This window comes from Psammomys obesus, unplaced genomic scaffold, assembly GCF_907164565.1.
Source record: "Psammomys obesus unplaced genomic scaffold, mPsaObe1.curated_primary_1811, whole genome shotgun sequence".
NCBI classification, from domain to species: Eukaryota; Metazoa; Chordata; class Mammalia; order Rodentia; family Muridae; genus Psammomys; species Psammomys obesus.
The window spans coordinates 4,148,991-4,176,095 of record NW_026585587.1 but is presented as its reverse complement, the minus strand read 5'-3'; the positions used below and the strand labels follow the sequence as shown (position 1 = coordinate 4,176,095).

Here is a 27,105-nt window from a genome sequence, read left to right as displayed (position 1 = left end):
TGTGAAGGGTTTTATATAAATCCTGGGAAGCGCTTGAAGTTTATCAGGAAGTTTATAGGTCCTGGTGCTACAACACAAGCGAAACGGGCCACCGCCTGTCTGTAATGTGCTGTATTCACCTATGAATATAGTCGCTTACGTTTGGTATTGAGGGGTGAACCCAAGGCCTTCCTTGGTCAAGCAGCAGCACATGATTGAGATCTCCGGGTCTTCTGTTGCACATTTCTCCACGGATCCTGGCCACAGGATGTGCTTCAACCTCAGTTTCCCTACCGAGCACTCCATTTCCTTACTGGGACTATAGTCCTGACTTCCCCACTCCACAGGTATGAGACTTTAATCCAGTTCCCTGGAACACTTTGGCCATCCGAAGGCCAGGTGGGAGTGGAGTCCTAAGGGTCAGTCATAGAGCACTTCATTGCAGTAATCTCCAACTTTTCCTGTTAGTTTCTTACCAATAACTGCCTTGGTTTTCCTTCTCCCCAGGCACGTGTTTTAAATTGTGTGTGTTTGTCTGTCTATGCATGTCTCTCTGTGTGCAGGGGTGCACACACACGGGCAAATCAGTAAGTTCCAAGGACCCTATCACAAGTGTGCACCACCATGCATAACTCGCTGCATGAGAGCTGGGGATCTGAACCCAGATCCTCATGCTTGTGTGGTAAGCACCTAAGTCATCTCTTCCAGCCCTCCAAGGATACAACTTGTTGGAATCCCAGCACACCTGCTCTGCCCAATGAGGCCAAGGTCTCCTCTCGTGACCCCGCCCACCAGCTCACGCTTCCTTAATCAACACTACAGGAGCACGGAGGGGACATTCACCCACCTGAGAGGCATCCTGAGGGAAAACCGCATCAAAGGCGAACATCTTCGGAGGAACCTGGCTGCTTCTTTTCTGGAAGGCGTTTTGACCTCCGCAAGTCAGGGGATCGTACAGGGTGATCTGCTTCTTCCGGGGATCCACCTTCAGGAAAGAGCTGGATTCTGAGGTATCTCGAGCTGACGTGGAACAGATACGCAGCATGACTTTCACCTGTTAAAACCAAACATGGGTTGAAGTGCTGGCCGCTTAGTGATGGACTGGCCTTCTGCCCACGGTGGCACGAATATTCACGGCAGTCGTGAACTTTCTCATGCTACATTACGGTGAAATACACAGTGAGTCAGCAAGCTAACCCTCACTGGGTCGTGGGAAGGGTGGTTTATGTATAATTACCAGGTAGGATGTTTTGATATGTCCATTACTTTAATGCAGAGAAGGCGCACTGTGTTCTTTGTCTTCCTATTAATATAAATTAAAAATTAACTGTGCCCTGGTGGCCCAATTACATAGATGAAAAGCTAATCTGGACTGTCAGGCTATAGGGGCTGGTAGAGTTCCCTTGAAGCTCAAAGATCAATAAACCATGCACATAAAAGTTAGCTTCGTAATTTACTCCCCAGCTCGGCTCATCAGGGCTCTGGGAGACAAAAATCCACAGTTATTAGTGTCATCATTAAAGCCCTGTGAAATGGCCTGTTTTTAATGGCCAGTAGTTGAAATGCGTTCCAAGGGGCAAGCGTGATAAAAGATGGGTTTGCAATGGGTTATTTGGGATCCCATTACGTGAGCATGGAGAAGCCTAATTTGTGGGGATGAAAGTGTGTCTCGGTTGGAATCGGGAGGCAGCACGCTTCTAACCCACCTTCAGAGTCTCGGAACATAAGTGTCTCTAGTGCTCATGGCCAGCCCTGCTCCTCCCTGTGGCTAAGGACAGTGGCGATCAAGGAACGGAGCACCTGCTTTGTAGTCTTAGATGGGGCGCTGCTGTTTTGAGCTCAGCCTTTTTTTTTTTTTTTACTATGTTGCTTACTCAGTCCAGTACATGACGGTCACCTTCTTTGAGTATCTACTGCGTGCCCAGCACTGTGCTAGACACGGGGGCACATAATGCGCAGAGCAGGCCAGACAGCTGCAGACACAGATCATCTTAGCAATACAACGTGGCACATGATGAATGCCCAAGGATGATGTTTAACTCCTGTCCTCTTTGTCTGACTAGCTCTTTGTACTAACGGAACGTCCATCATGCTCGGAGCAAGGCATGGTTAAAATTTTTTTTTTTTTTGTACATGCACACGGGTTCCCATGTGAGTGAGTCCAAGTACATGTGGTCGAATGTGGTTGCGAATTGTGCATGGTCAAAGGTTGATGCCAAGTGTCTTCCTTGATCTCTTCACCTTATGTATTCACGAAGGGTCTGCTGCTTGAACCCAGATGTTGACAATAGGCTGGCATAGCTGGACTACTTGCTCTGGGGATCCCCTGTCTCTGCCTCCCACATGCTGGGATTATATGTGGGCCTCTATGCCTGCCTGGGTGCTGGGGACTCATACCCTGGTCCTCATGCAAGTCCTTTACTGTCCCAGCCATCTCCCAAGCCCTTGGTCGTACATGTTTGAAAAAAACCATTTCAAGCATGCAGAAATGTTTAGCGAATAAGATCTATCATGCACAGTGGAGGGAGGTCACTCTCTTGTCCTTCTTAGCCCTGTTTGCTGAGGCCTGTGGACTAAGCTTCAGTGTACCAAGCTTAACCACAAATAATTCTAAGGGTGATGGTTCATCAGATGTCTGCCCGAGCATCTCCTTATAATCCACACTCCAGTGTGGGTTGGAGGTCAGGGGTTGCGGGGTTAGGATGTGGTCTGCCTGCCAGGGTTCAAGACGTGGTTATCCTGTGTGAGACCATAGAATATTTCCTGCCACTTGGAGGTGAGGGCCTGTGCCATCATCTACGTGATCTTATTTTACTCCTCTGGGGACCCAGGGCGTGGGCACACCTGTCCAGATTTTTACAAGAGGAAGCAGATATCGCACAGTGTTGTGTTAGAGCCTCGTGCTGTCGCTGTAATAAGACATTCTGCCTGAAAGCAACCTAGGGCAGGAGAGGATTCATTTGGCCTATACTTCCTGGTCATAGTTCATCAGTGAGGGAAGTCGAGGCAGGAAAAGGAAGGAGGAACCTTAGAGGAACCCCGTTTGCTGGCTTGCTCTCTGACTCACTCATTGGCTCAGGCTTAGCTAGCTTTCTTATATAACCCAGGACGATCTGCCTAGGGATGGAACCACCCACGATGGGCTAGGCCCTCCTGCATCTGTTAATAATAAGACAACCCCTCACAGACACGCCGCAGAACGACCTGATAATGAGACTCAATGAGACTCAATGACTCTAGGCTGAATCAAGTTGGCAGTTAACACTAACCGGGACACACACCTTGGCCCGTGCTGCTGAACCTGCGGACTATGGGGCTGGGCCAGGTTTATGTCTAGGGCCCCATGTTTTCTCCTTCTAGCGTCTACCTCCCATGGTCAAGCTTTCTGAAGCCTCACTTTTCCCATCTGTATAACAACAATGCCTGCCTGCCAAAACTGTCATGAGGGTTGGCCAAGGTACCTCGTGAGGTGCTGGATGTGGAACAAGGTGCACAGGGGACTTAGTTCCTGTCCTCCCCACTGTCTGTCCCCTACCTGCCTTCTTCTGAACCTTGATATACTATTAGTTTCCAAAGATGATGCCAACGATTCAGCTAGAGGATGCCTTGACCTGGATTCTGGGTACTATGTCACGCAAACAGGACCCCAGACAGACACTATAGATAGAGCTAGTTAGTGAGCACAAAATATGACTAGGGTCCTACCGGGACAGCACTTTTGAATCCCACATCCACCGTGTACTGGACAACAGCTACTATGATTATCTATCTACCCTTGGGGCATGTCCTTGTTCCCCATCACTTTCTACAGCCTGAGGTTAACTCTACTCATGTCTAGGCTTGTCCCAATTACACAAGCAGGTATCCACACAGCTCCTTCAGGTAGGTGACTGGGCCCCATCCTCTCCCCACCCAGCTAGGAACCATGGAAGGCAAGGATGCTGCAACTCCAGGCAGAACTGATGGAGCCACATGGCCCGCTGCTTTTCTATATTGCAATTTTTCTTTGCCGTGTCTAGGTAACCAGAGGTGCCGAATGGAAATGTGAGGCAGGCTAAGCGGAAGCCGATGTGGAGAAGAAGGCAGGCAGGCACTGGACCAGCCAGCCATTTGAAGGGAAGGCATATGCCTGCACCTCAGTGGAGGAGTACAAGGTCCCCTTTCTGCAGATGAGCTGAAGACCCCGCCTTATGTCCTGCTAAGGAGATACACAGTTCTTTAAAATCCCACTGAACTTGGAGCTAGGGAAACCGCCACACTTCATTCTTTTCTCTGCAATTCATTTAAATAAATGGAGGACTTCCCCCTTCTAGGAAGGAAATTGGGTTTTTCTGCTTCGCCTCCTTTTTGTCATTACTCCTTTAGTCCCGCACTCCACTTCCTGCTTAATCCTCTGTAATTAAAGAGCTTAAGAGACACCACTTATGATCAAGAAAGTTCCCCGGATCTCTTGCCAGGAGCCCTTGCGTTTGTTACAAATACTGTTAGATTCTTGGCAGCATCTTCTTCGACCCTGCCCTCTACCCTGCTCCTCCTGGAGAGTAGGGGCTGCCATAGACAGTCACAGCCTAGCTCAGCTCTCAGGGCCAAGACCACAGTCACTGCCAAGAGCAGGCCTGGGACAATGGCGTCCAGATAGCCAAAGGGGACAGTCTGAGTGTTGGAAGGGAGGGGCATGCACCCAGAGAGGGGAGGCTGTCAGTGTGGGCCAAAGTCCCCTCTGGTTGGGAGCCACTTTGCCTCATTTGTCTAATTATCCGTGGTTGGTGCGAGACAGCTGTTGCTCGGGGCAGCTCTTGCCTTTATGTCTCGCTCATTAATCTTTTCAGCGCTTTCAGGTGGATGGCATCCTGAGCCCGGGAAGAAAGGGGATTTCGAGACACTCATGGAGAGGGGCCTAGCATCACTCTCTCAAGGCACACACCCTCCATCAACGAGAAGGTGATAGCCGGCTGCCACCCGTCTTATGGAAGGCTAACGAGGAGTGGGCTCTGCAGCCGCTCGTCACCACTACTACCCACGGTCATGGCCAGCAGACACCGCCATTGGTCCCTACTCATCACAGCATGGACCTAGTGACACTCTGTTGTCTGTCTGTCTGTCTGTCTGTCTCCCCAGAAGCTGTGGGCCTGGAGGTCTGGGTTCAGCTCTAACACTCGGGAGGGCTTTGGGCAGGCTGACGGTTCAAAGGCCCCCTCACCAATCAGAAAGACTACACAAGGCGATAAGGGGCAAAGAACTGTACCTTCACTCTCACTGAAGTGCCTTTCGTGAACATCGACAGTGAAGGCCTTCCGTGGACAAGTGCAGGACCACTTGGCTGTAATCAATGCTGGGTGGGATGGTGGCTTCCCTTCTCAGGGGCAGAGGGTACAGCAATAGATCAGACTAGTGTATCTTTCCAGTCCTCCACCCCCCCATATTCTACTCCTTTTAACAAAAACTTTTAAGAATTGGCTCAGTATAAACCGACCCAAACTGCCATCAGCAACCCTTTGGTCTCACTCAGGGCAGGACTGGGGTTCTGAGCTCCTGAGCCATGCACAGCAACTTCCCCAAAAGGAAAATCAGAGGCAAACTGAACAGACCTGTTAGTGAGGTGTGGTGGTACCTGCCGGCAGTTCTAGTGCTTGGGGGCAGAGACGGGAGAATGCTGACCATCAGAGGCCAGCCTGGCCTGTGGGGCTAAGGCTATGTGGTGAGACTTGGTCTCAGAAAAGATAGGTTGCTCAAAAGCCACCACAGGAAGAATGGTGGGGAAGAGAGGAAAGATTGCCAGACGAGGATCTCAAAGCCAGAGCTAAAAGCTATTGCTGGGTACCTCAGCAGTCAAACCCTTACCTAACACAAGCAAGGCCCACAACACACACACACACGGACACATGTACATTCATGCATTTGTAATGCACACACACACACACATACACACAAAAGCATACATGCACACACTAAGAGGTCATCAGTTTAGACAACACAACCAAACCTCAGAGCTTGGCAGTAGCTAACTCCAACCAAGGATCCAGTTTTCTCCACATAGGGGCAAGTGGCAGGATAGGATGCCAGGCGGCCTCAAGGAGGCAGCTGACAGGATTGCTAACTGTGCTACTCTGGGCCTCACATGTGGATTGAAGGCTGAGCTGAGGGGACTAGTCCCTGCCTGCAAGGCGGAGGGTGAAAAGTGGGGCCATGCTGTCCTGGAGCTGGATCGGGGTGGGGGCCTTTCCTGGCTCCCTCCTGTGAAAGAAACACTTAGAGGGCCTGAGGAGAGTTCACTGTTTCTAATGGACACCTCTCCCTCCTCACAGGCTTTGATGGGCGCAGAGCAAACCTGGAGTGGGATGGGTTCTCACCCAGGCCTCACGCCATGGTGGGTGGTTTATAATGGTGTGTGGGCCTTGGCATCCTTGTCCTTAAGGTAGACCTCTGTGCTCCCTCCCTTCACTGGCAGATGGGGAGACCAAAGACAATAAAAAACTGCTTATAAAGCAGCACATGGAACAAAATAGTGCAGTCAGCTCCCTAGGCCTGTGGTGTCCACCTGCATTCGACTAACAGACTGGGAAGACCCGGGCGGGGGGAACCACACGTGTGCTAAACATCTAGATGTTTTTCCTTGTCATCAGTTCCCAAATGCTACAGTATCACATCTATTCAGCAATCAGTCTACACAGCAGGCACATGATGTCATACTTTATAAGCAATGTAGAGATAATGTTTGGGAGGATTGCATAGGTTATATGCCAATGTTGTGCCATTTTATACATGGGCCTTGAGCACCCGTGCCCTGTAGAACAGGGTCCTTTCCCTCAGACCTACTGCTAGAAAATAGACTGTGTACATCAAAGCAACACCAGACGGAGATGGGGCAATGGCTCAGTGAATAAGAGCACTTGCTGTGTAAGTATGAGGACCCGAGTTCAAATCCCAGTCCCAGGTTAAAATGTCAGGCATGATGGTGTGCCCCTGCAGCTCCTGTGCTAGCGTCGGGGTAGAGAAGAGGGGAGTGGCATATCTGGAGAACACCAGAGCTCACTGGCTGGGCAGCCTCGCCTGAGGTAACTTCTGGCCTCTGTATGCTTGTGCACAGCCCCTCCACCACACGAAAATTTTGTAGAGCAAAATTAAGCACACACATACAAAGAGATGCAACAAAAAAACGCCTTTTCTCCTACCTCCCATCAAAACTACACATGATGTGCTTACATTCTTTACAACGGAGAGCGAGCCATACGAGGTTTGATCTGAGCGCCTAAAGGCTAACTGATATTTCTTATACTTCATCCCTTTCTCCTCTGTCTTGGTCAGGCAATGGGATGGGGGTGCTCAGCCTGTCTGATCATGGCGCCTTTGTCACATCCTAGACGATCCTGAAGAGATGGGAGACCTAAAGAGTCTACACTTCCCAATGTGTTCTCAGAACACACAGCACCTGCCGGATTAGGAAAACAGCAACCCTCCGCAGCCATCATCCTGCCATGACCTTCTGACAACTACGTGCTGACTGACCTTGAGGAAGCGCCCATTCCTAAAAACTTACCGCAAGGGGTTAAGGTTGCAGTTCCCCAGCCATTATTTAAGAGACCCCTTCTCCTTAAATAGCATAATGCAAGATTATGTTGCTAGCCTGACATGGGATACTGCCCTTCACAAATAAGAGTATTTTCCCCCCCTCTCGTTTATTCAAGACATCTCCTCAGCTTTATAGATGACTGGCAATGACATTGACGTAAATTAAAATCAGGTTTTACACAAGATGTCAGTTTACATAGTCCCCTGATAACATTTCTAAAAGTGATAGAAAGTTTGTTCTGTTTTGTTCTCAATCTCGTCTGCGTGTGTGTGCGTGTGTGTGTGTGTGTGCGTGTGCGTGTGCGTGTGCGTGTGCGTGTGTGTGTGTGTGTGTGTGTGTATAAGCAGCCATGACCCAGAGAACACAGGAGGAGGTCAGGTGTTTTTCTCGGTCACTCTCTGCCTTTGTCTCTTGCGACCCGGTCTCTCACTGAAGCTAGAGCTGCCATTTTCATTCCTAGACTGGCAGCCCTCACTGCACCCTCCACCCAGCAGCTAGGCCACAGCCACGCCCAGCTTTTCACAGGTGCTGTGGATTTGAACTCAGGTCCCCGTGTTTTTGCAGACAGCACCCTCCCCAGCCCAGAAATGGCAGATCTCCGTGGTTTTATGACTGAAGGGTTCAAGGAGAACAGCAGAGGACCAGAAGGCTCCTGTTGCTCCTAGTTAGGCTTGTAGGTGACTAACAACTCCAGCACTAGGAAATTCAGGGGAGAACTAAGACAGCCACACTTTCCACAGTGAGAGCTTTTAAACAACAGCTCACAAAGGCATTGCTCCGTCCAAGCACAGTCACCGTCACAGGACCGCAGAGCCACACCTGAAGGGACCCCCGGAGAGCAGAAGAACCTGTGGGGTTGGATTGCTTTGCATAAAAATGCAGTGTCGTCGGTCATGAAGTGTCCCTAGGGCGTGGGGCGTTGTCCCATCTGGAGAGTCCAGATTTGTGTAACCTGTTTGGAGGGTGGAGGCTGAGATGCGCTCAGGCTTCCTAGGGGACAGCCTGTTCTGCGTTGACAAGAGCAATTCAGGACGGGCACCCTTGCTATAACTTCTCTACAAGTTTTACGGACCTTGCGGTTTAGCAAAGGCTCTTATCTGCCTTCCACGTGCTTTTCCCACAGCAGCTCTGCCAAGGGATTACCACTGTCGTCGTAATTACCGTGTGCCCTGGCTATGCACTGGGCTTCCTGGTCCCGGCACTCAAGTGGCTTGTCCAAAGCTAACTGCCTAGCTGTGGCCTTGACCTGCTTCTCTTCCAGGATGCTCGCAGAGCTGGGGCAGCACCCTTGAGGACATGGGATGGAGAGGGCCAGTTCCTTCACTGAAGACTTAGCTTTTCAGAGGCGCCATTAGGTGAGTTCGAATGGCGCCAGACAGCAAGTGATCAACAGTCATCAGAGGGGAGATTTACATTATTAAAAGCCAGGCTGGGGAAGGCGACAAGCAGGGGCACAATAAAGCTAAGTGTGAGGGGAGCATGTGAGAGACCAGAAAGTGGAGCCTCCTAATGAGATGTGCTCAATAAAGAAGTGCTTCGGGGAGCGGAGGGGGCCTAGAAGATTCCATAAAGCTCTTCATCAGGAGGCATCTGTCACCAGGCAAGCCTAGCCAGGGACTAAGAAACACAGGGGGGAGAAAAACCCCTTCCCTCTGAAGCACCGCTAATGGCTGGCAGCTTTGGGAGCATGGTCCCTCAAGCCAATTAGTAGATTTGGGAGAGAGCTGGCCAAGCAGCTGAGGATGAGACAGACACATCTCAGGGGCCAGCCAGTCTGTCAGAAAGAACTGGAACTCTGACAGGAGCCTATTTAGAAGTCACTCCAACCCTCAGCTCATTCTGTTCAGGGAACTTATTTCAAATGGATGAGCCGGTGTCAAGGCACCCTAACACAGACGCCCTAAGACAGGCATCTTCAGGCCCTGATGGAGGTGGTTATGTGAGCTGCCGAGCTTTCCCCGGAAGATTCACTCCAACGTCAAGGGCGTTCACTGTCAGTTTCCTCCCTGTGATTTGCATGACGCATAGCTGGGTGCCTGGGGTGCAGGCTGTGGAGAAGGGCTCTGGGGTTTGAGATCATTTGCTGATGTGTATCTGCGGACAAGAGGTTTAGCCTCTTTGGTGCCCAGTGTATAAACTGGTCCCAATAAGAACACCAGCCTAGCAGGGTTCTGTGATTATTTTCGGAGCCACCTGGTAGCATTAACTGGTATTGCCTCCCAGCCATTACTGTGGTAACTGAGCCTGCTGGAGAGACCATGAGCTTTGAAGTCAGACAGATTCCGGCTCTTGGTAGCCATGTGAGCACCAATGTAATGTCGTGGGAGGAGGCAGGAGGAACAAAGACTCCTGTGCAAAAGGCCCAACAACTGCTTTTCATCAGCCAATCCACAGGCGGTGCCTTCCCTCTCTGGTCTGTATAAATTCCCAGTTACCCCTGGGGCGGGAGGCAGATGTGAGCTGGCAGTCCTTGAGTTCCTCGTGTGATGACCACACGCCCAAGCTCCCTCTCTCTGCAAAGTCTGCGTTCCACAGCATTGGCTTCTGCCTACTGGGCTGTGAGCCCTTGCTCCATATCACCCTTCTAGGGATTTGCATGATTATTAATCAAACACTCGTGTAAAACCCTGGGCACAGAAACCCCAACCAGCAGCATCTGTCACACGGAACCACATCCATGATAGGGGGGAGAGCCTTAGGGACCTTGCAGCTGTTCGTTCTCCCTTCCGCCAGCTTACCTGGGAGCTCAGGAAGCCCAGGTCACTATATTCTGAACTGTTCGCCAAAGGTCACTCTTTTTTGCATACACAGCCTGCTGCTTTCACGTACTATTGCTCATGTGTGTATGAGTTCAGGGCTGACCCCTTGGGATTGGGTAACCTATCAGACGCCTTATCCCTGGAGACGATGGAATCTCCCTAGGTAGCCATTAGTCGTCTACAGCTCTTTATAGGAAGCCTTGTGGGGCTTCCATGCTGCTGCTATCATTGTGCAGTTTTTGTTCAAGAAACATGATGGTCAGGATTTCATGAGCTCCCCAGATTTTGATAGGAGCTAAGTTAGGCATAGGCCTCTCAGTTTCTACCCTCCTCTGTCTCTTATCGGCTGATAGCCACAGGAGATTTTTGGACAGTAAGTAGAGAAGAGACCGTTGTCAGCAATAAGAAACACCTAGAGATGTAAGTTTGTCATCTCAGCTACTTGGGAGGCTGAAGCAGGTGGACTGCAAATTCAAGGTATGACGGGCCATAGAATGAGTTCAGGGCCATTTTTCACAAGTTAGTAAGTACCTGTACCAAAACAAAAAGGAAAAAGTGGGGCTTGGGATGTGGCTCAGTTGTACACAGCTCACCTAAATGTGAAAGACCCTGGGTTTAATCCCTAACAATGCAACACACACACACACAGGCACACACACACACCTTACCACATGTACTCAAAATAGAGCTGAAAGAGTTTTTTGAGAGACGCAATGGTGGTCACTTCTTAAAGCTAGAAGTTTTTCAGATGTCCTCAGTCTGAGTGAGTTTCGAGCACTCACTATCACTAACAGGCCCGTTTCCCATCAATGCTAGTGCAGCCACTGAAGAGCTATGCGGCAGATCTATCTGTGTCTGCCGGTGCGGCCTCTGCTGTCACCAGAGAGCTGCTGGGAAAAGAGCAGGCCGGACAGCGGGGAAGCTGTGTTTCCTTCTGGGACTCTCTAATAAATGGAAAACTTCAGCTTGCTACAGGATGCTTGCTTTGCTGCCTCTGGGACCTCACCGCTGGGTTCTTCCTGGTCCCAAGAACCTCACTATCTCATTGCTCCCGGCCTTTGCCCTAGACAAACAAATTCTATAATAGATAACTTCTTTATCTAAGATAAAAATGTCAGCGCCAACAATCACGTAATTGTCAGGTATGAATCTTCCTTTCAGGTATGTCTTTAGTCCACTCGCCTTATGAAGCCACCTTAGAAGACCTGCACGTGTGCTTGCTCCCAAGAGACAACCTTGTCCCTGCGAGCAGCATCAATGAATGACCTGGTGTTAGGAGATCTGATCCATCCATGGGAGGAGGGGATTAGTCTGGCTTCTTGAGGCTGCCCAGGGACAATGGGCAGGGAACTTAGCAGAAACCCCTCTCGGCTCATCATTTAGGCCTCTCCAGCTTCCTGGCAAGAGAGTAGGCATTTGTCTTAGAGCTTGCTGGGAAGCCGGGATCCAGGAGGGCTGGGGTGCCTTCCCTAGAAAGGCCAGGGCCGTGGGTGTTCACAGAGGCTGTCTCTGGGACCTGGAGCTCTCAGCCATAGTCCGGGGAAGAAGCAAAGAACCAGAGAGCCATCCCAGAGAGAAGACATCAGAGGGAGCCCTGAGATCAAGACAGTGGAGCCAGGAATAATCTCTGCTACAGCTTTGGATTCTAGATGTTTTAATTTCCACAGAAGCCTGACAGACATTCAATAGGTCACTGAGCAAACTCTGCATTCTCATGTCCACACCCACGTATAAAGAGAGGAAGGAGGTAGAAAGTAAGGAGCAGGAACGAAGACGATACACCATGTCTTGGTCCCAGATCCCTATTTCTTGGAGGTTTCAACAAAAAGAAAGAGTAAGAAAGCCCATAACTAGCCATGGTTACCCCAGTTCTTTCTCCACCAGTGCCCTGAAAAAGAACCTCCCGTTCAGAAGCGCTCATGTTCCATCTCTAAAGCACGGCCATCCATATAGCTCTACACAGCACCGATGTCAGAGCTGTAAGGGAGAAGGGATGGGATAAAAGAAGGGAATACTATCATTTCTGTCTGAGGCTTTCTCCTCTTTCTGGGCTTCATCTCTGAACTTAAACAACTCTAATCTTCATCTTAGCTCTAGGAAGCCTCATGCTTACTGCTGCCATCTTGTTGGAAGGGATAATGTAAGGGGGAGGGCATGCTGATAAGAAGAACTACATGAAACCCCAGCTGGAAGAAAGGAACTTGTGCCAATAAGACTCTCCTGTCACCTCACCCCCTATCCCTGAGTGCCAGCTTCTGATGCCTACAATTCCCTCACTGCCCTCTGCCTTGGCAAACAGGCCCTTACTGGCAGCAGGAGACAAGTTGGAAGCTCATAGGCGGGTCCTAATACAAAAAAGTATTAGGAAGACCTGTGTTTTCTGTCCTTTCTTTAACCGCATGCATGGAAGAGCAGTTAGAGGCTAGGGAGGGAAGTAGCTTGTAAACATAGTGTTTGCTTAATCATGGCCTGTTCCCCTGTGTTTGCTAAGAGCCAAAGCTAACAGCAGCAACACAGAATTAAATTACAACCCCATTCCGGCAGTGACAGTCCTCCTCACCTAGAAGCAATTGTCCCTCTCAGGGAATGGATGACCTCTACTGGCCATACTATCCACTGGCCCCACTATGAGTGCTAACTTCAGTTCCTTGGTGGGTCCTTTTGCACCACAGAGAATTGTCTTCCTCAAAGGCCAGGATGCAGATGCAGGCGGAGGCTTTAATCCTGGCTCTGTAGAAACAGGTACTGCTGCCAGCAGCGAAGCAGTGTGACCGAGAAGAGGGAGGATCCTTTCTCTATGATAGCCAGTATCATGATCTCTCCCTCTGTAAAGCAACACAACCGAAGGCCAGGGGCCTCCTTCCAGTTTGGGAAGTTAGGCAGGTAAGGGTGAAGCGTACAACTTGTACTTTTAAAGCAGAAGATCTGAGTGGGGAGCTGGCACACGGTTGAGGAATTGGGCCTTATGGAAATGCGTGCCTGGGTGCTATCAGCAGCCATGTGACAAGGTATGGGGAACATTGAAGCAGTCAACGGACAAATATTTGTTAAATGCCGACGAGTAACCAACCCACTCTCCTTTACCTAGGGGAGCTGAGTATGATAAAATCTTTAGATTCAAGAAAGGAACCTAAGACGGATCCACTTCAGAACACACAAAAAGAGAAAGCTTGTCAAATAGGATGTGGGTGGGTCTGTCCTAGCCACAGCAACAGAAAGGATCATGTAGCTAGAATACAGGCTGATAGAAATATCTTTTGCTCCAGTGGAGGGGGCAGTGGTACCGGCTCCTCCATCAAGGGCCACCAATAGGATGCTTCTCCATTTGGACTCTGAGCCACTGGGTTTGCGTCACAAAAGGGAAGTAGACATATGCTTTACTCTGTCAACTTTTGGAAGGTAAAGGCCCCAGGACCTGAACTCTCTGGAGAGACATTTTTTTTGCTTAAGTAAGCACAGGTTTCAGGAAGCTGGTTTCATAGAGGCACACAGAGGAGATTTAAGCTTTCTTACTCAAGAATAACTCTGCAAGGCTCTACCCCATGAGTTGAAAAACAGATTTCTGGGTCCCCTCTCGCAGTCTTGGGTGGAGACTTACAATGGGCTTTTCCACATCTCTGTGGATCATGTGGCCATAGAGACATGTTTAGAAAGCCACTGCCCAGAAAGCAGGCCAGCCTCACCCTGAAGGACTCAAAAGAGACAGCTCGGCTGTCGAGCAAAGCCATAAGGTCTGTGAGTGTTACATCTCAAGAAATGACAGTTTTAACCATGTGTAAGATCCAGATACCCAAGAAAAGAACTTTCCTTTGCAGGGATCTGGGTGGCTTCATGGTAGGTAGCTTGTCTAGCAGGCTGATGGCCCTGGGATCCCCAGCACTGAAGAACAGCAAAGCTGTAGTGATTTTTCACCACTCCCAGCTTTGCTTGAGGGAAGCTGTGTGAAACTGGGTTAAGTGTTAGCACTTGAAAGGATGATCAGGTTCAGGAGCTATTCAGTTGAAAGGGGTACAACTCCTACATTACATTCACCCTTTCACTTTACTATTATTGTTGTTGTTGTTATTGAAGCATAAATTTCCCGAACGGACTCCAATCAATTTTCCTACAATCTTCACCCTTCCTTCCTTCCTTCCTTCCTTCCTTCCTTCCTTCCTTCCTTCCTTCCTTCCTTCCTTCCTTCCTTTCTCTCTCTCTCTCTCTCTTGTTTTCTTTTTCTTTTTGTTTTTTTGAGACAGGGTTTCCTCTGTGTAGCCCTGGCTGTCCCAAACTCACTTTGTAGACAAGACTGGCCTCAAACACACAAAGATCCACCTGCCTCTGCCTCCTATGTGTTGGAATTACAGGCATGTGCCACAGCCCCCAGCTGACTTTTTCTTTTTCCTTACATAATCACTTATTTGAATTCTTACTAAAATGATGCACATAGAAAATCAATATTAAAAGAAACGAACAATTATGAGACCATTCTTCTTGGCATTGAAGCGATGTATGTGGTTTGTATGTTAGTATATGTATGCGAAGACATAAATTTGACTCTCTGCATGTGTGTCTGTGTGTGTAAAAGTGTGATAGTATGGTGTATGCTTATAGTGTGCATATAACAAAAGGTACACAAATGTGCAGTAAATGAGTGTATGTGTGTGAATACACTTCAGATAACGTTTAAGAATTTTATTTGACAATTTTTAGAATGAATATGTATGCATGGTTGAGTAGGACAGTATGATGACTAATCTTGGTTGTCAACTTGACTGCAACATAAATTAACTAAGCCACTAGGCCACTCCTGAGAGGCGGTTTCTTAACTTGATCATTTGAAGCAGGAGGACCCACCCGAAATGTGGGCATCACTGTCTGGCAAGAGCCTGGACCAAAGGGCCTCAAGGAAGGAGACACGTTGCTTTTTCCCTGCTTGCTCTCACTTTTGCTTGCAAAGTCTGCTGTCCTGTTGCTGTGACATTCCTTTGCCAGTATCAGAACCTACTTCTTTTGGCTTCTGACAGTAGACCAGCACTTCTCAAGGGCCTCTAGGCCTCCAGTGCCAGAGTAGGATTGCAGAGAGGAAACTACTAGATTCTTAGCTTCTCCCATGTGAGACAGCCATAGTTAGACTACGTGGACTGAATCCTGCAAGGCAACCGAATAAACCCCTCCTTAATATGTCTGTCTGTCTGTCTATTTGTCTATCTGTCTGTCTAGACACAGATATAGATCTATCGAGAACCCTGATTAATATGGATGCTCAATATTTATTTCATGTGGAAAATAGATTTTAAAAGCGGGGGACTTAGGTTAACTTAACTCAGTCATAATTCCTCAAGATTGACATTTGAATTTGGTGGAACCTGTCACTAAAAACATATGCCTGTCTGGACGGGGCAGAGCCGACACAGCATTACGAATTGTTGGGGACATAAATACAGGCAACCTGCCAGCATGTCAACACTGAAAATAATGAGGATGTAACCCAGATTCATCTTGAGGCCCAATCAGGTACCAAGCATGGTATTATGATACTACCCATCTAAAAAAACCCTCAGGCAGCACGGAAGGCGCTGCTGATCACCTCCACCCAGAAGGAACTGATTGAATAAATTCTTATTCATAATAAGAAACATCCATCTATAAACGCGTAGGTTCTGATGGCTTTCCCTCAGAAGGTTGCGTTGAGGATGGAGGTGTTTGGGTGGGGCCACACACTGGCAGGTGGCTCGTCTGGAAAAGCTCGCGATGGGATGAGCCCTGTGGATGCCATCCATATTTGATGACTGCACGGCAGTGCTGCCCTTGAGTGAAACACCCATTTCCAGATGAATGCCATCGATTCCGCAGGGTGCTGGAGCCCGCCGCTTACACATCTTCACAGCCTAAAGTCACCGCTGGTGCCTCTCACGCAGCTGGGGCTCAGTTCTGTAGGTGCAGGAGGTTTTTAAGTTGGGAGCTGGCAAGCGTGGTTGGAAGCGGTCAGACATGAATCTCTACTGGGAAGGTTCTGGAGCTGAAAGGAAACTCGAAGGACGGGTGCTCCATAAAGAACGGTACCTTCCAGCCCCCGGGCGTGGCAGTGTTGTGAAAGCATGCCACTCAGATGCCGACTCTTTCCTTTACAGATCTCTAGAGGTGAGTGGCACGGGAAGGGGAGGGAGGGTTTCCTGGGTGAACACGGGAGGAGAGGGGAGCCTGAAATCACAGAAGAAATGGCGGTAAGCTAGGTTGGGGTGCTCTGAAGCTACCGGGGTCTCTGATGCTTGGTCTCAGCTCACGCTTGTGGTTCAGACGCAGCACGTGAGTGCCGCTGGCTTATCTCTGCTTTGCGCGCAGCTGCCTGGAAGCTGGGTGAAAAAGAAGAGCAGAATCGCCCCCCTTCCCCCCCCCCCCCCCCCCCCCCCCGCCGCCAGCGCCGTCCAAATTTGAAGGAGGATGATTCAAGAAGCGGGATTGAAGGCTAGCTGCAGCTCTATGATCTGTGCGTCTGCCCTTCTGCCACACCTTTGCCGGCTTGCAAAGAGGAAGCAACGCAGCAGCAATAGTCCTCTCTATCAAGTCAGCCAATTGCATATAAACTGTGCACAAAACAGACTTCACCAGGAATATTTTTACGGCTGCCTTGGCAAATTTTATGGAACTCTCTAGAGTCACTTTTTTTTTTTTTTTCTCCTCCCACATGCTCCTGTAGCTTAGCTCGCTAGAACATGCTTTAACAGCTTAAAAAAAAAAGAAAAAAAGCCTAGGCTCCGATTAAGTATAAAGGGCCTTTAATTTTAGATTAATGGTCTGATAGGGTGTAAAACAACTCAAAATTGTACAAATTTGTTTTGGGGGGATTTTCCTAAAATTGTAAATTATCAACTTGACGGATTGGAACAAGTCCTCTGAAACTGTTCTGCTCTGTTATTCAAATCTTTACAGTGCAGTTTATTGACAGGTTGATGAATACAATGACCCTCTTGGTGGGCACACCATAAATTCACCACTTGAGGAGCTCTGAGCAAACAGTCCTGCTACTCACTCAGCTGAGCGAGGCAGGCGGGCCCCAGGTGACGTGAAAACTACCTTCCTTCTTCCTTTGTGTGTCTGGGAGGTTTGACGTCCAAAGGCCATGAAGATTCTTGTTCGAGTCTTGGTAGAACCTGCTTATAACTGTGCCCACTAGCACCACACTGCTGAGGAGGCAGCTAAGTTACTCCACCAACTGAAGGGAGTTGGCCTCGATGAGTGCTGTTTTCAGATAATGAGGTCCAAAGAAGTAAGTGACATTTTCAAATCCAACAGTCAGGTGTGCCCAAGACACCGTTGCATTTGTGGCTTCCACCCTAGGGGTCCCTGAGACTGTGGACTCTCTAACAGGAAGTGAAGCCTTGTAAGACTGAAACCCAGTTGGCCATCTTGCAAACGGAAGTCCCCACCCCCAATACTGGTCTCAACATGAGTGCAGATGCCTTCAAACAGAATGACCCCATTCTTTCAACAAATCTTTATTATGTATTTGTCAGTCCATCTACTCTCTACTGGAAAATTCTTCCTCCTCTTCCCCCTTCTCCCCTCCTCTTCTATCTTCTCTTCCTCTTCTTTCTTCTCTCCTTCCCCCCTCTTTCTTTTCCTCCTGTTTCCCTTTCTTCTCCTTCAGACAGGGTCTAGCTATGTACCCCAGGTTGGCCTCAAATTCACAATCTTCCTGCCTCATTCTACTGGGTGCTGGTATAGCAGTATGTAATAGGGACTCTTAAACACAACACTTTGTTTCATGTGCATTGGTGTTCTGCCTGCACGTATGTCTATGTAAGGTTGTCAGATCCCCTTGGACCTGGACTTAGACAGTGTGAGCTGCCATGTGCATGCTGGGAACTGAACCAGGGTCCTTTGGAAAATCCCCGGAGCTCTTAACCACTGAGTCATCTCTCTAGCCCCTCCCCCCAAAATACACAGCATCTTAAAGAATTTTAATTTCTCTGTAAATCCTATGGTGGCATGAGTCCAGATACCAGAAGAGCAGCCATTCCCAGAAGTGACTGCTCCTCTCCCAGTTCTGATCATTCACCTCACAGCAAATCTGCATGTACCTCCTCCCTGGCCTTTGTTTCATCTTTTCTATGAATTGTCACTGTAGGAAAAGCAGAGAGAAGCTGGGCCATTTCCTGTCCTCAATTCCTGCCCAAATTCTAAACAAGCTCCAGGTTCTTTACTGATTCCCAACTTCCACTTTTTTATTTTTTGGAAGGCAACAAGCAACAAACAAGAGATTCTAGTAGTTGCGAACACAGACTCTTCCATCTACTTTTATCACAGTGGTGATTGATCATGAATCTTCCACAAAACCTAGCGCTACGCTGATCAAAGCCATGGACAGCTCCTGCTTTGAACTTGGGTGAGGCTGGGATGGGAAGACAGCCTGGTGAACGTTCTTCAAGCAGATCGAACTCTTGCAGGCCTCCTAGGCATTGACAATGTGTCTGAAGAAACAATGTTCTGAATGTCACTCAAGAGACCTACACCTCTAATACCATCACCTCTGAGAGTTTGAGGCCAGCCTGGTCTACATAGTACATTCTGTGCCAGCCAGGGCTTCGCAGTAAGACCATACCCCAGAAAAGGTTAACACTCAAGAGTATATAGTTTAGTTTCTCCTTTCATGTGGAATCCATGTTTAATAACCCAGCTAGCAAGTGGGCCAAAGTAATTACTGTGTCACTGTGTCCCACACAGGCAGAACTGTCAGACATGGGCAGCCGAGAAGGATGGTGTGCGCTGAAGAAAACGGATCAAAGAAAATGAACCCAGGGTTTTCCTCCTCCCGGGCCGTGTCACTCTAACGGCAGAACAAACCTCATGTTGTCAGTGGCAAAAGAGATTATTTGAAATGGCCTTGAGCAACTTCGCCCATTATTACAGGCAGAATGAGGAAGGGGGTTAGTGTGGGGAAAATGATGACCGAGGCCTCTCTCCAAAGACAGAGTGTGGCAGGACTGTGACAAGGAGATCTGTGAGTCCCAGGGAGCGAGGAGGTCTGTGCTGAGAGCTGGCCTGCTCTGTGATGGCCAATGTCCTCTCTGACCTCCAGATTCACCCTTAGTCTTTTCCTTCCTCCTTGATACCTAGGGAGGCAGGGTTCTAGGCTCTACTGTTGCCAGCTCTGGGCGCCCAGCTCAGATCACTTAGGTTTCTGCCCTATCCACGATTTCATAAATAGTCCCTTTACTCACTTTGACCATATATAGTCCTTTTTCTGTCTTGATCCTGCTCCCATGGGTTCACGGGTAGTTAACTCTGTTGTTTCCCTGAGATTCAGTTTGCAGGCAGTGGCTACTCTTGAGCAGAGGGAGGAAAGGGAAGACTGTGGTTTAGCCCACAGGCACGTGGCAGAAGGTGGCTTATGGAGAGAAGGGTGATAAGTGCGCAAGTCTGTTCAGCCTGTCAGTCAGAGCCCTTTCCCACTGTCAGCGGCTGTGCTCAGAGGATTGCTGTGGAGGTGGGTGGCTGGGGCTGACACTGATCTTCTCCCAGTCCCTGCCCCCCTGCCCCTGCAGCTAGAAGAAATATGGTGGAGGGAAATGAGGGGCTATCTGTGAAGCCGCAGTCTTTATGGGGCAGCCAGTGTGGAAACCCTGCTTCTTCATCAAATGTTCCAGCTTCTCCCCTCAGTGACAGCCCTTCTCTGACAGGAACAGCACAAAGCGGGAGCCACCTCGGACTGCTGTTAGTCACAGGCAAGATTCCTCTTTGAGCCGGGTGTGGTGACACATGCCCGTAATCCCAGCACTCAGGGAGGCAGAGGCAGGTGCTTAGCTGTGAATGGGAGCCCAGCCTGGTCTACAAAGAGAGTCCAGGACAGCCAAGGCTACACAGAAAAACCCTGTCTTAGGAAAAAAAATTCTCTTTGTTCCCACTTGAGGCTTTCTCCCCATACCCTACAACCTTCCAACTGTAGAGGTAAATCCAAATCACTTATTCAATTATTTAATCACTCAGTTATTTTACTTTATGCAAAAGTTCTAGAATGTTCTTCTCCAATTAAGTAGAAAATGGAGTCTTATGACCCATGCGCCGATGGCAGTGAATCAATCAAATTTGTTTTTCCCCTGTGGATTATGACCAGGTGTCTGGAAAAGAAATAAGTTAGAAACACAGCAGTACTGTCCCATTCAAATAATTTAGGAAAAAAGAGGCAGGAAGCTTTAGAAGGAGCTCTCTAAGAGGGTTTATTAGAGTAAAACCAGTTTCAGGTAACACACCAGGAACTCTCTTTGCCTCAGCACAGTTTCTCAGCTCAAAGCTCCCTGCTTCTCCCCAAAGAGAACTTGGTAGAAGGGTCCAGTTTGTTTCAGTAGGGCTGATATCACTGGGACAAAAGACTCAGAGAGTTTGGTAGATCTGGGCCAGTGGTGCCGCCCAGCACAGACGGTTCTGCAGACAAACGTCACAGCAGCCTCCACCCGGAGCCCCGACATCAGGCTTTCCTCACAGTCACCCAAAGGAGACAGGTTCACACCGGGCCCCAGAAACAGGCTTGGCTTTCATCTGACGTCTCTGTTAGGAAGTTTCTGCTAACTTGTGCTTGTCCTTCAGAAAGTACAGCGGGCTAGGCACTACCCGGCTCCTCAAACTCAGTGGTCATATATGACCTCCAAACTGGTGACTGAGGAGAAAGAGAGAGAGAGAGAGAGAGAGAGAGAAATAGAGAGAGAGAGAGAGAGAGAGAGAGGAGCTTTTGCCTAAACTGGATATTTCTCACACTCCAGCTTTGAGTGAAGACTTCCCTCTTGAGGGTGGAATTCCAGAAGCCGACACCCACGAGCAGGTGGAGCTTTCATCCTGGGGCTGAAACGGAGATGGTCAGCTTCCTCTGACTCTTGTATTCTCTTCCCTAAATCTGTCCATCCGGGACACATGAGTCACAAGGTTCTAAAGTACATGGTGATTTAAGTCATGTGCTGTGGCCTGTCCTGTGAGCTCTGCCTCTGCCTCAGCAGTGCTCCAGTAGGGGACAGTGCCAGGGGATGTCTTTGATCACAACTTGGAGGATCCTACTGTCATCTGAAAGGCAGACACTAGACATGCTGCTGAGCTTTCCAGAGATACAGGTACCCCCTCCTCCCCCCGGGGGCGGGGTGTCACAGTTACCCGGCTCAAACATTAACAGTACCCTCACTGAAGGGCCCACTCTGGCTCTCTGCTTCCTTGTGTGCTAATACAAAAGTTGGACTTTGTAGCATTAAAAAATCATTTTCAGGAACTAGATTCTGAAATGCAGATGAAGTATTTGGTAAAGGATATAATTTTATACTAAGTCTGGATGTGATTCACATATCACACGTGATTCTGAGAAGCAAAAAAATTAATTTTCCAAAGTATATAAGCAGGCTCACAGTCACTCAAGTGAACAGTGAGAGAGTCCCGACGGCTTGGGCAGTCCCTCATGTAATCAAGGCCTGAGGAACGGTGCTGTGTTAACAAGGTGTCCAGCAAGGCGTTCATTTAAAGAGCAGGAAAACAACCCCAGGTCCTAAATCCCAGGCTTCCGCTTAGGAGAGTCTGGTGGGAAATGATACATACAAAATCCTCTTTGTCTAAACCATGTGCCAAACAGAAAAATGGCCAGTGGTGATTCGAGAGGAAATGAGTTTCTGGAAGAGCTGGATAAAGGAGTCCTTCCCCAGCCCCATAGAAGATTCAGCTGCCCAGAACATGGGAGGCCTGGGGAGCCCCAGGGAGCCCTCTTGGCTGGCCAAACACAACGAGTGCAGGCTTTGAGGTAGCCAGCAGGTGACCAGTTCTGAGCAGGATACATGACAACCAGGAGCTGCTGTGCCGCCCCCCCCCAACATTGTCCATTGGCAGAGTCCACTAGTAAGAACTACCCGGAAGCCTTCAGGATTGGCATCTACCCCATGAAAAATAACTGAGGGCAAAGGTGTCACAGTGAAACCGTATGAGCTAAAGAGAAAAGAAAAGGCCTAATTACAAACTGGGGAGAGAACAGGGCTGGACAGACCCCGGCAGCAACGACGCTCATGGATGGATGGCTGCTTGTGGGGTGCAGTCGAAGCCCTGAGATCCAGGCTCACTGGGGCTCTGGGTGACTTCCCGCTGCTGGTCTAGCACAAGTTCATGCAACCAACACCCCAGCAATGTGACAAGTCTGGAAGTTGTAATGTAAACGGAGAAGCCAGTATTAGGGCAGTGAGCAAAATCTAATTTCCATCCACTCATGCACAGGAAATTATAAATACGACTTTTTCCTTGAGAAGCTAGAAGGATAACCTTCCCCCAAATCACAGTTCCTAGTTCTGTCATTCTTTGAGCGAGAAAAGCGAGGCACCGTGTAAGGCCGCAGGCAGAGCTCTCCTGGCTCCCTGCCACCCTGTGCTGGTCACAGAAGGTGGCACCTCTTTGGCCTTTCCAAACAGAGACTGAAGAAGTGAGAACACCAGTGACCCCATTGCAGACGAGAGGGACTTGTGAGCTCCAACTTCCACTAAACTCCAGAACCTTCCAGGAGAGATACCAGCCCTAGTGTAAACGGGGCCACAGATCACTTGTGAGCCTCTCCTGGCCGTGGGCTCCTTCTGGGGCAGCTCGGGGATCATTTGCACGCCCCTGCCCTCCTTGTTTGGGTACCTATTTGAATTAGATGAGGCCAAGGTACCATGCATTGGCCTTCATTTCCCCAAAGGACACATAGAAGTGCCGTGTTGCTTCCCCCTCAGCCAATGGCCAACAAGCAAAACACAAGGAGAAAGGGGGAGGGACCAAACCCTACAAAGCAGAACTGAGCAGTGAGGTGACCAGGGGGAGCTGATCTCAGGTGGAGACTAATCATCATCCATTTATTTAAAAAACTGCTCTGTGGCTTAGGCAGACCTTTAGGTTTTGATTCATAAGATCAGCGTTTTAATTTAGGTTAAATTTGCACCTAAGCACCCTGCACATACCATCAGGGGCCAAGGTCGGATGGATTCCTCCATTTCTCGAGTCCTTGCGGTTTCTTTCTTGCTCCTGTTTCTTATTCTGCGTGTGTTCTATTTCAGTGAGAAAGGTTTTGTTTCTCCTCAGGTCTGGGCAGGATGTCAAGAACTCTGTAGGTGTGTGTTTTTATAAAATTCATGCCACTGAATCAAAGTGTTCTGAGCAGGTGGCCGAGAACAGTGGGATCCGCTTTCTGGGTCTTGTCTAGCCAGGGTGCTTCTTTGACAGAGAACAGAACAATCCGGCAGCATGGGGGGCTGGTGACTCGGTTAGCTCTCTTCCAGATGGGGGTCTCACAGGTCATACTAACTAGAAAGAAACAATGTGCTGTATGGAAAGCCCATTGAGGTGAGCTTGGGCATCAGCATGGGACAGACCCAAGGAGCAAGGAAAAGCTGCCTGGGGTGACTCCTCCCAGGAAACAGGGCTAAATATTTAGGTTTTCACTTTTAATTTACTTGTTTTTAGACAAAGCTTACACAACATGGAATTTCCCACTGTAAGCAAATTATGTGTGTGTGTGTGTGTGTGTGTAAGTGTATTAAAATGTACAGCCACCACTGCAACCCAGATTCCACAATATTCCCATCACCCCACAAAGAAACTCCATGCCTCCAAGAGAGAGTCATGATGCCTCTCCCCCAAAGCCTTGGAAGACTAATCTACTTTATGTCTCTATGGTTATGGCTGAGTATGAACATTTAAAGGGCTTCTAGGGAGATGCCATGGCAACATTCCCACATGCTCTGGGACTAGCAACAGGAGGGCATAAAGGCAGAGTCGGGTGGCCCAGTGGGAGGTGATGGCTGCAGTGCCAACAGTGTAGGCATGAGTGCCTGGGAACAGCCTGGGAACAATGCAAATGCAGCCAGGCCCCACTGACAGAACACCCCACTAACTACCACCCCTGGTATGGTGGCATATCTACCCCCATGGAGAGCGAAGAGCGAAAAGATGGATCACTCAGGGTCTGAAACATGGAAACATCATCTACCTCCTCCATCTCCGAAACTCATTATGGCTGCAGCCAGGCCAGAGGACAAGAGCCACACCAGAGGCTATGACACTCAGGGTTATGGAGGAGTCTCCTCTGCCCCCGCCCCCCCAGAGCAGATACGTCAGCCCTGGGTTTTGTAGCACTTGCAAAGCAGGGCCGTGCAATTTTAAGTTTGTGTGTCTTGGCCGTTATCCCTAGCAGATAAAGCTATTCCCTGCTGCTGTTGTTCTAACAGGATTCTCCATTGCCGGGCTGAGGGCCTGCTCAGCCTGTCTCAAGCAAGGTGGCATCAAGACGGAAGCCAGCCATGCGTGTCTGTCATTTGGATGACTAGCCCCCTCTGACAGGGGTGCCTCTTTAGAAGTCTGGCTCTTACAAGGGGCTGATTTCTCACCAGGAAGTCATTTTCATGTTTCTCTCAAGGGCAGAGAAGGGTGAACATCCTCACAGTGTGTGAACCACAGGCTCACAGGAGAGTCTGTGTCAATGCATTGCAGATGCGTGGTGACCTCTGTACAGCACAGACGGCATCTGTGAAGTATGGGAGGTCTCGGAATATGCTTCCCTGCACCCTGGAGCTGGTGTGGTAACTCCTCTTCTGAACAACTGTGTTCAGAGAAGGGCCAGCACCAAGTAACTGAAGCAGCCACCAAGCCTGAGAGAAGCAAGACCAAAGCCAATGGACACACCTCTCCAGAAACGTCAAGCCACAGGGAGCAGAGGGACAGCGGTGCTGGGACAGGAGGCTGAAATCCGGCTTTTCTGCTCCTCTCTCTAGGAATCAAATAATTTTCCTTAACTGGGAAGACCTCTAGTCAACCCACAGCGGAAGCAGTGCGGGTGGTGGTCACAGGTGAGAGTGAGGAGATGGATTGGTGGGTACAGTGTGTGAGTTAGGACCCCCATTAAAAATGTAAAAATCTGGTGTGGCTGTGCGTGGGGTAGAGTGCCCGAGCTTGGGGAGGCAGAGACAAGTGGATCCCTGGGGTTTCTGGCCACTTAATCCAGCCACACTGGTTCAGTGAGAGACCTTGCTTCAAAAAAGAGGTGAGGGTAAGGGAAGAAGTGACTGAGAAAGATACTTGATATCGACCTCTGCCTGCCTCTATACTCACACACGAGTGTGCCCCCATGAACATAAACATTTACACATATAGGTGACACTCAGGACAGAACCCCTACTCAGTCCCACACCCCATCTGCAGCTGTTTAGCGCATCTGGCCTCTATACACACACATGTATGCACCCACATGAACACAAGCCTGGGGGCCAGAGGAGGGTTGGTGATGGCTTCCCCCAGGGCAAATGTCTTTCTGAGGAAGCAGCAGGTGACAATCCTGGCTTAGGAGAGTCTTTGTCACTGAGGCTCTTGCCAGGGAAAGGCTCCCTTTTTCAACCCCACAGTTCTACTTCAAAAACTGGGTAACATCTGGCAGAGCACTCACTTTCTGGCCTGAATGTGAACATATATTACACAAACAGCTGGGTCCAGCCAGCCCATCATGGCCTACCCAGAAGTCATTGTACTCAGGGACCCACCCACAGCCGCAGCATTTGTGACTGCAATACTTGAACTCCTAGCGAACTTTGCCATGGCAAACTCTAAAGATGGGAATCCACGTTACATTCCTTATAAAATCCTTCTGAAAAGCAGATCATTCCAGAGACTACGATAGTGCCATGGGGAGAGGGGACGCATATGCACATTGAGTTTAGGCGTCTGTGGGAAAAGGGGCTTTGTATGAGCTTCTTGCAAAGGTGCTCAGTTCATTTAGTGCTTTGCTCATCCTTTGAAGCTGCTGCGTAGAGTAACTCAAAGTGAGCCAAGAGCCGACATTGCTGTGTTCCTACTGTGTGGATGAGGAAGGAAAGTTCATCTAGAACCAATCTGTAGCGCTATTGTGCTCTGGAGAAGGGCTCAGTGCAGGAGAGGGCAGAACAGAGATCCTGGCACAGATGGGAACAGAGGGCTAGGAAATTCTGTGCAGAGAGAACTGGTCAACCAGGAAGAGAGAGAGGCCAGCAGAAGGAGCAAGTGCAATTATCAGACTGTAGTATAGTTGGGGAACATGAAGCTCCCATGTAGTCAAGACGCAGAGGGCGTGGCATTCTGAGTAAGGAGGTGTGCTGGGGGCGGAACCGGTGCTGCAGAATGGACTGTGAAGAGCCCAGGAGGACCAGGAGGACCTGGTCACATGAGTACCATAATCCAGCTGTCCAGTGGAATATTTAGAGTTTGGGAAAAAGGAGCAGAGGCAGGAGACAAGACGGGCTGTGATGGCTGCTATATTCCTCCCGGCCCAGGGACTGACCTACCTGGGACGGCAAGGGGATGAAGATACAATAGACACATGGAAATGCATACACAGACAAGCTGAGATTGTACGGTCTGGGCTCTCTGATGGAGAGGCCGCAGCCACACCCTGGAAGCTAACAGGAAGCAGGGTAGTGCATACAGATAAACAACGAGGCAGGGTTGTTGTATGTAGCTGAACAGGAAGGGGTTAGCTAAGGCTTAGGAGCAGTCTCTGTATGGAGGAAGGCCTTAGGCTGTAAAGATCCAGGGTGAGAAATCTGTGATGGACATTTCCTGCACATGCTGTCAACGCTCACACTGGGACCGGAGGAAGGCATTGCCGCCCCTCTGAGCCTCCCCGAGCCTCCCCTGGGGATGGCTTTGGTGCTCTGTTAGGTTTAAGGCCTGGGGCTCCTTGACATGGCTAAGCTCATGTCAACAGCACACATTCATGCAGGACTTCACTAGCTCCCTCCAGCCGCTGGGGAGAGCAAGCACGAGTGCTGAGGGCCTGGCAGAGGAAGGAGCAAGATCAGG

General features: G+C 49.4%; 1 protein-coding gene across 1 annotated transcript in view; it reads right to left on the bottom strand.

The window, feature by feature from the left end:
- Kif26b (kinesin family member 26B) overlaps positions 1–27,105 on the bottom strand; it is a 399,468-nt gene that overhangs the window by 62,335 nt on the left and 310,028 nt on the right. Inside the window, exon 6 of the mRNA XM_055608810.1 lies at positions 827–1,033. Within this exon, the coding sequence (XP_055464785.1) occupies positions 827–1,033 (207 nt within the window). The remainder of the gene's footprint in view (positions 1–826; positions 1,034–27,105) is intronic.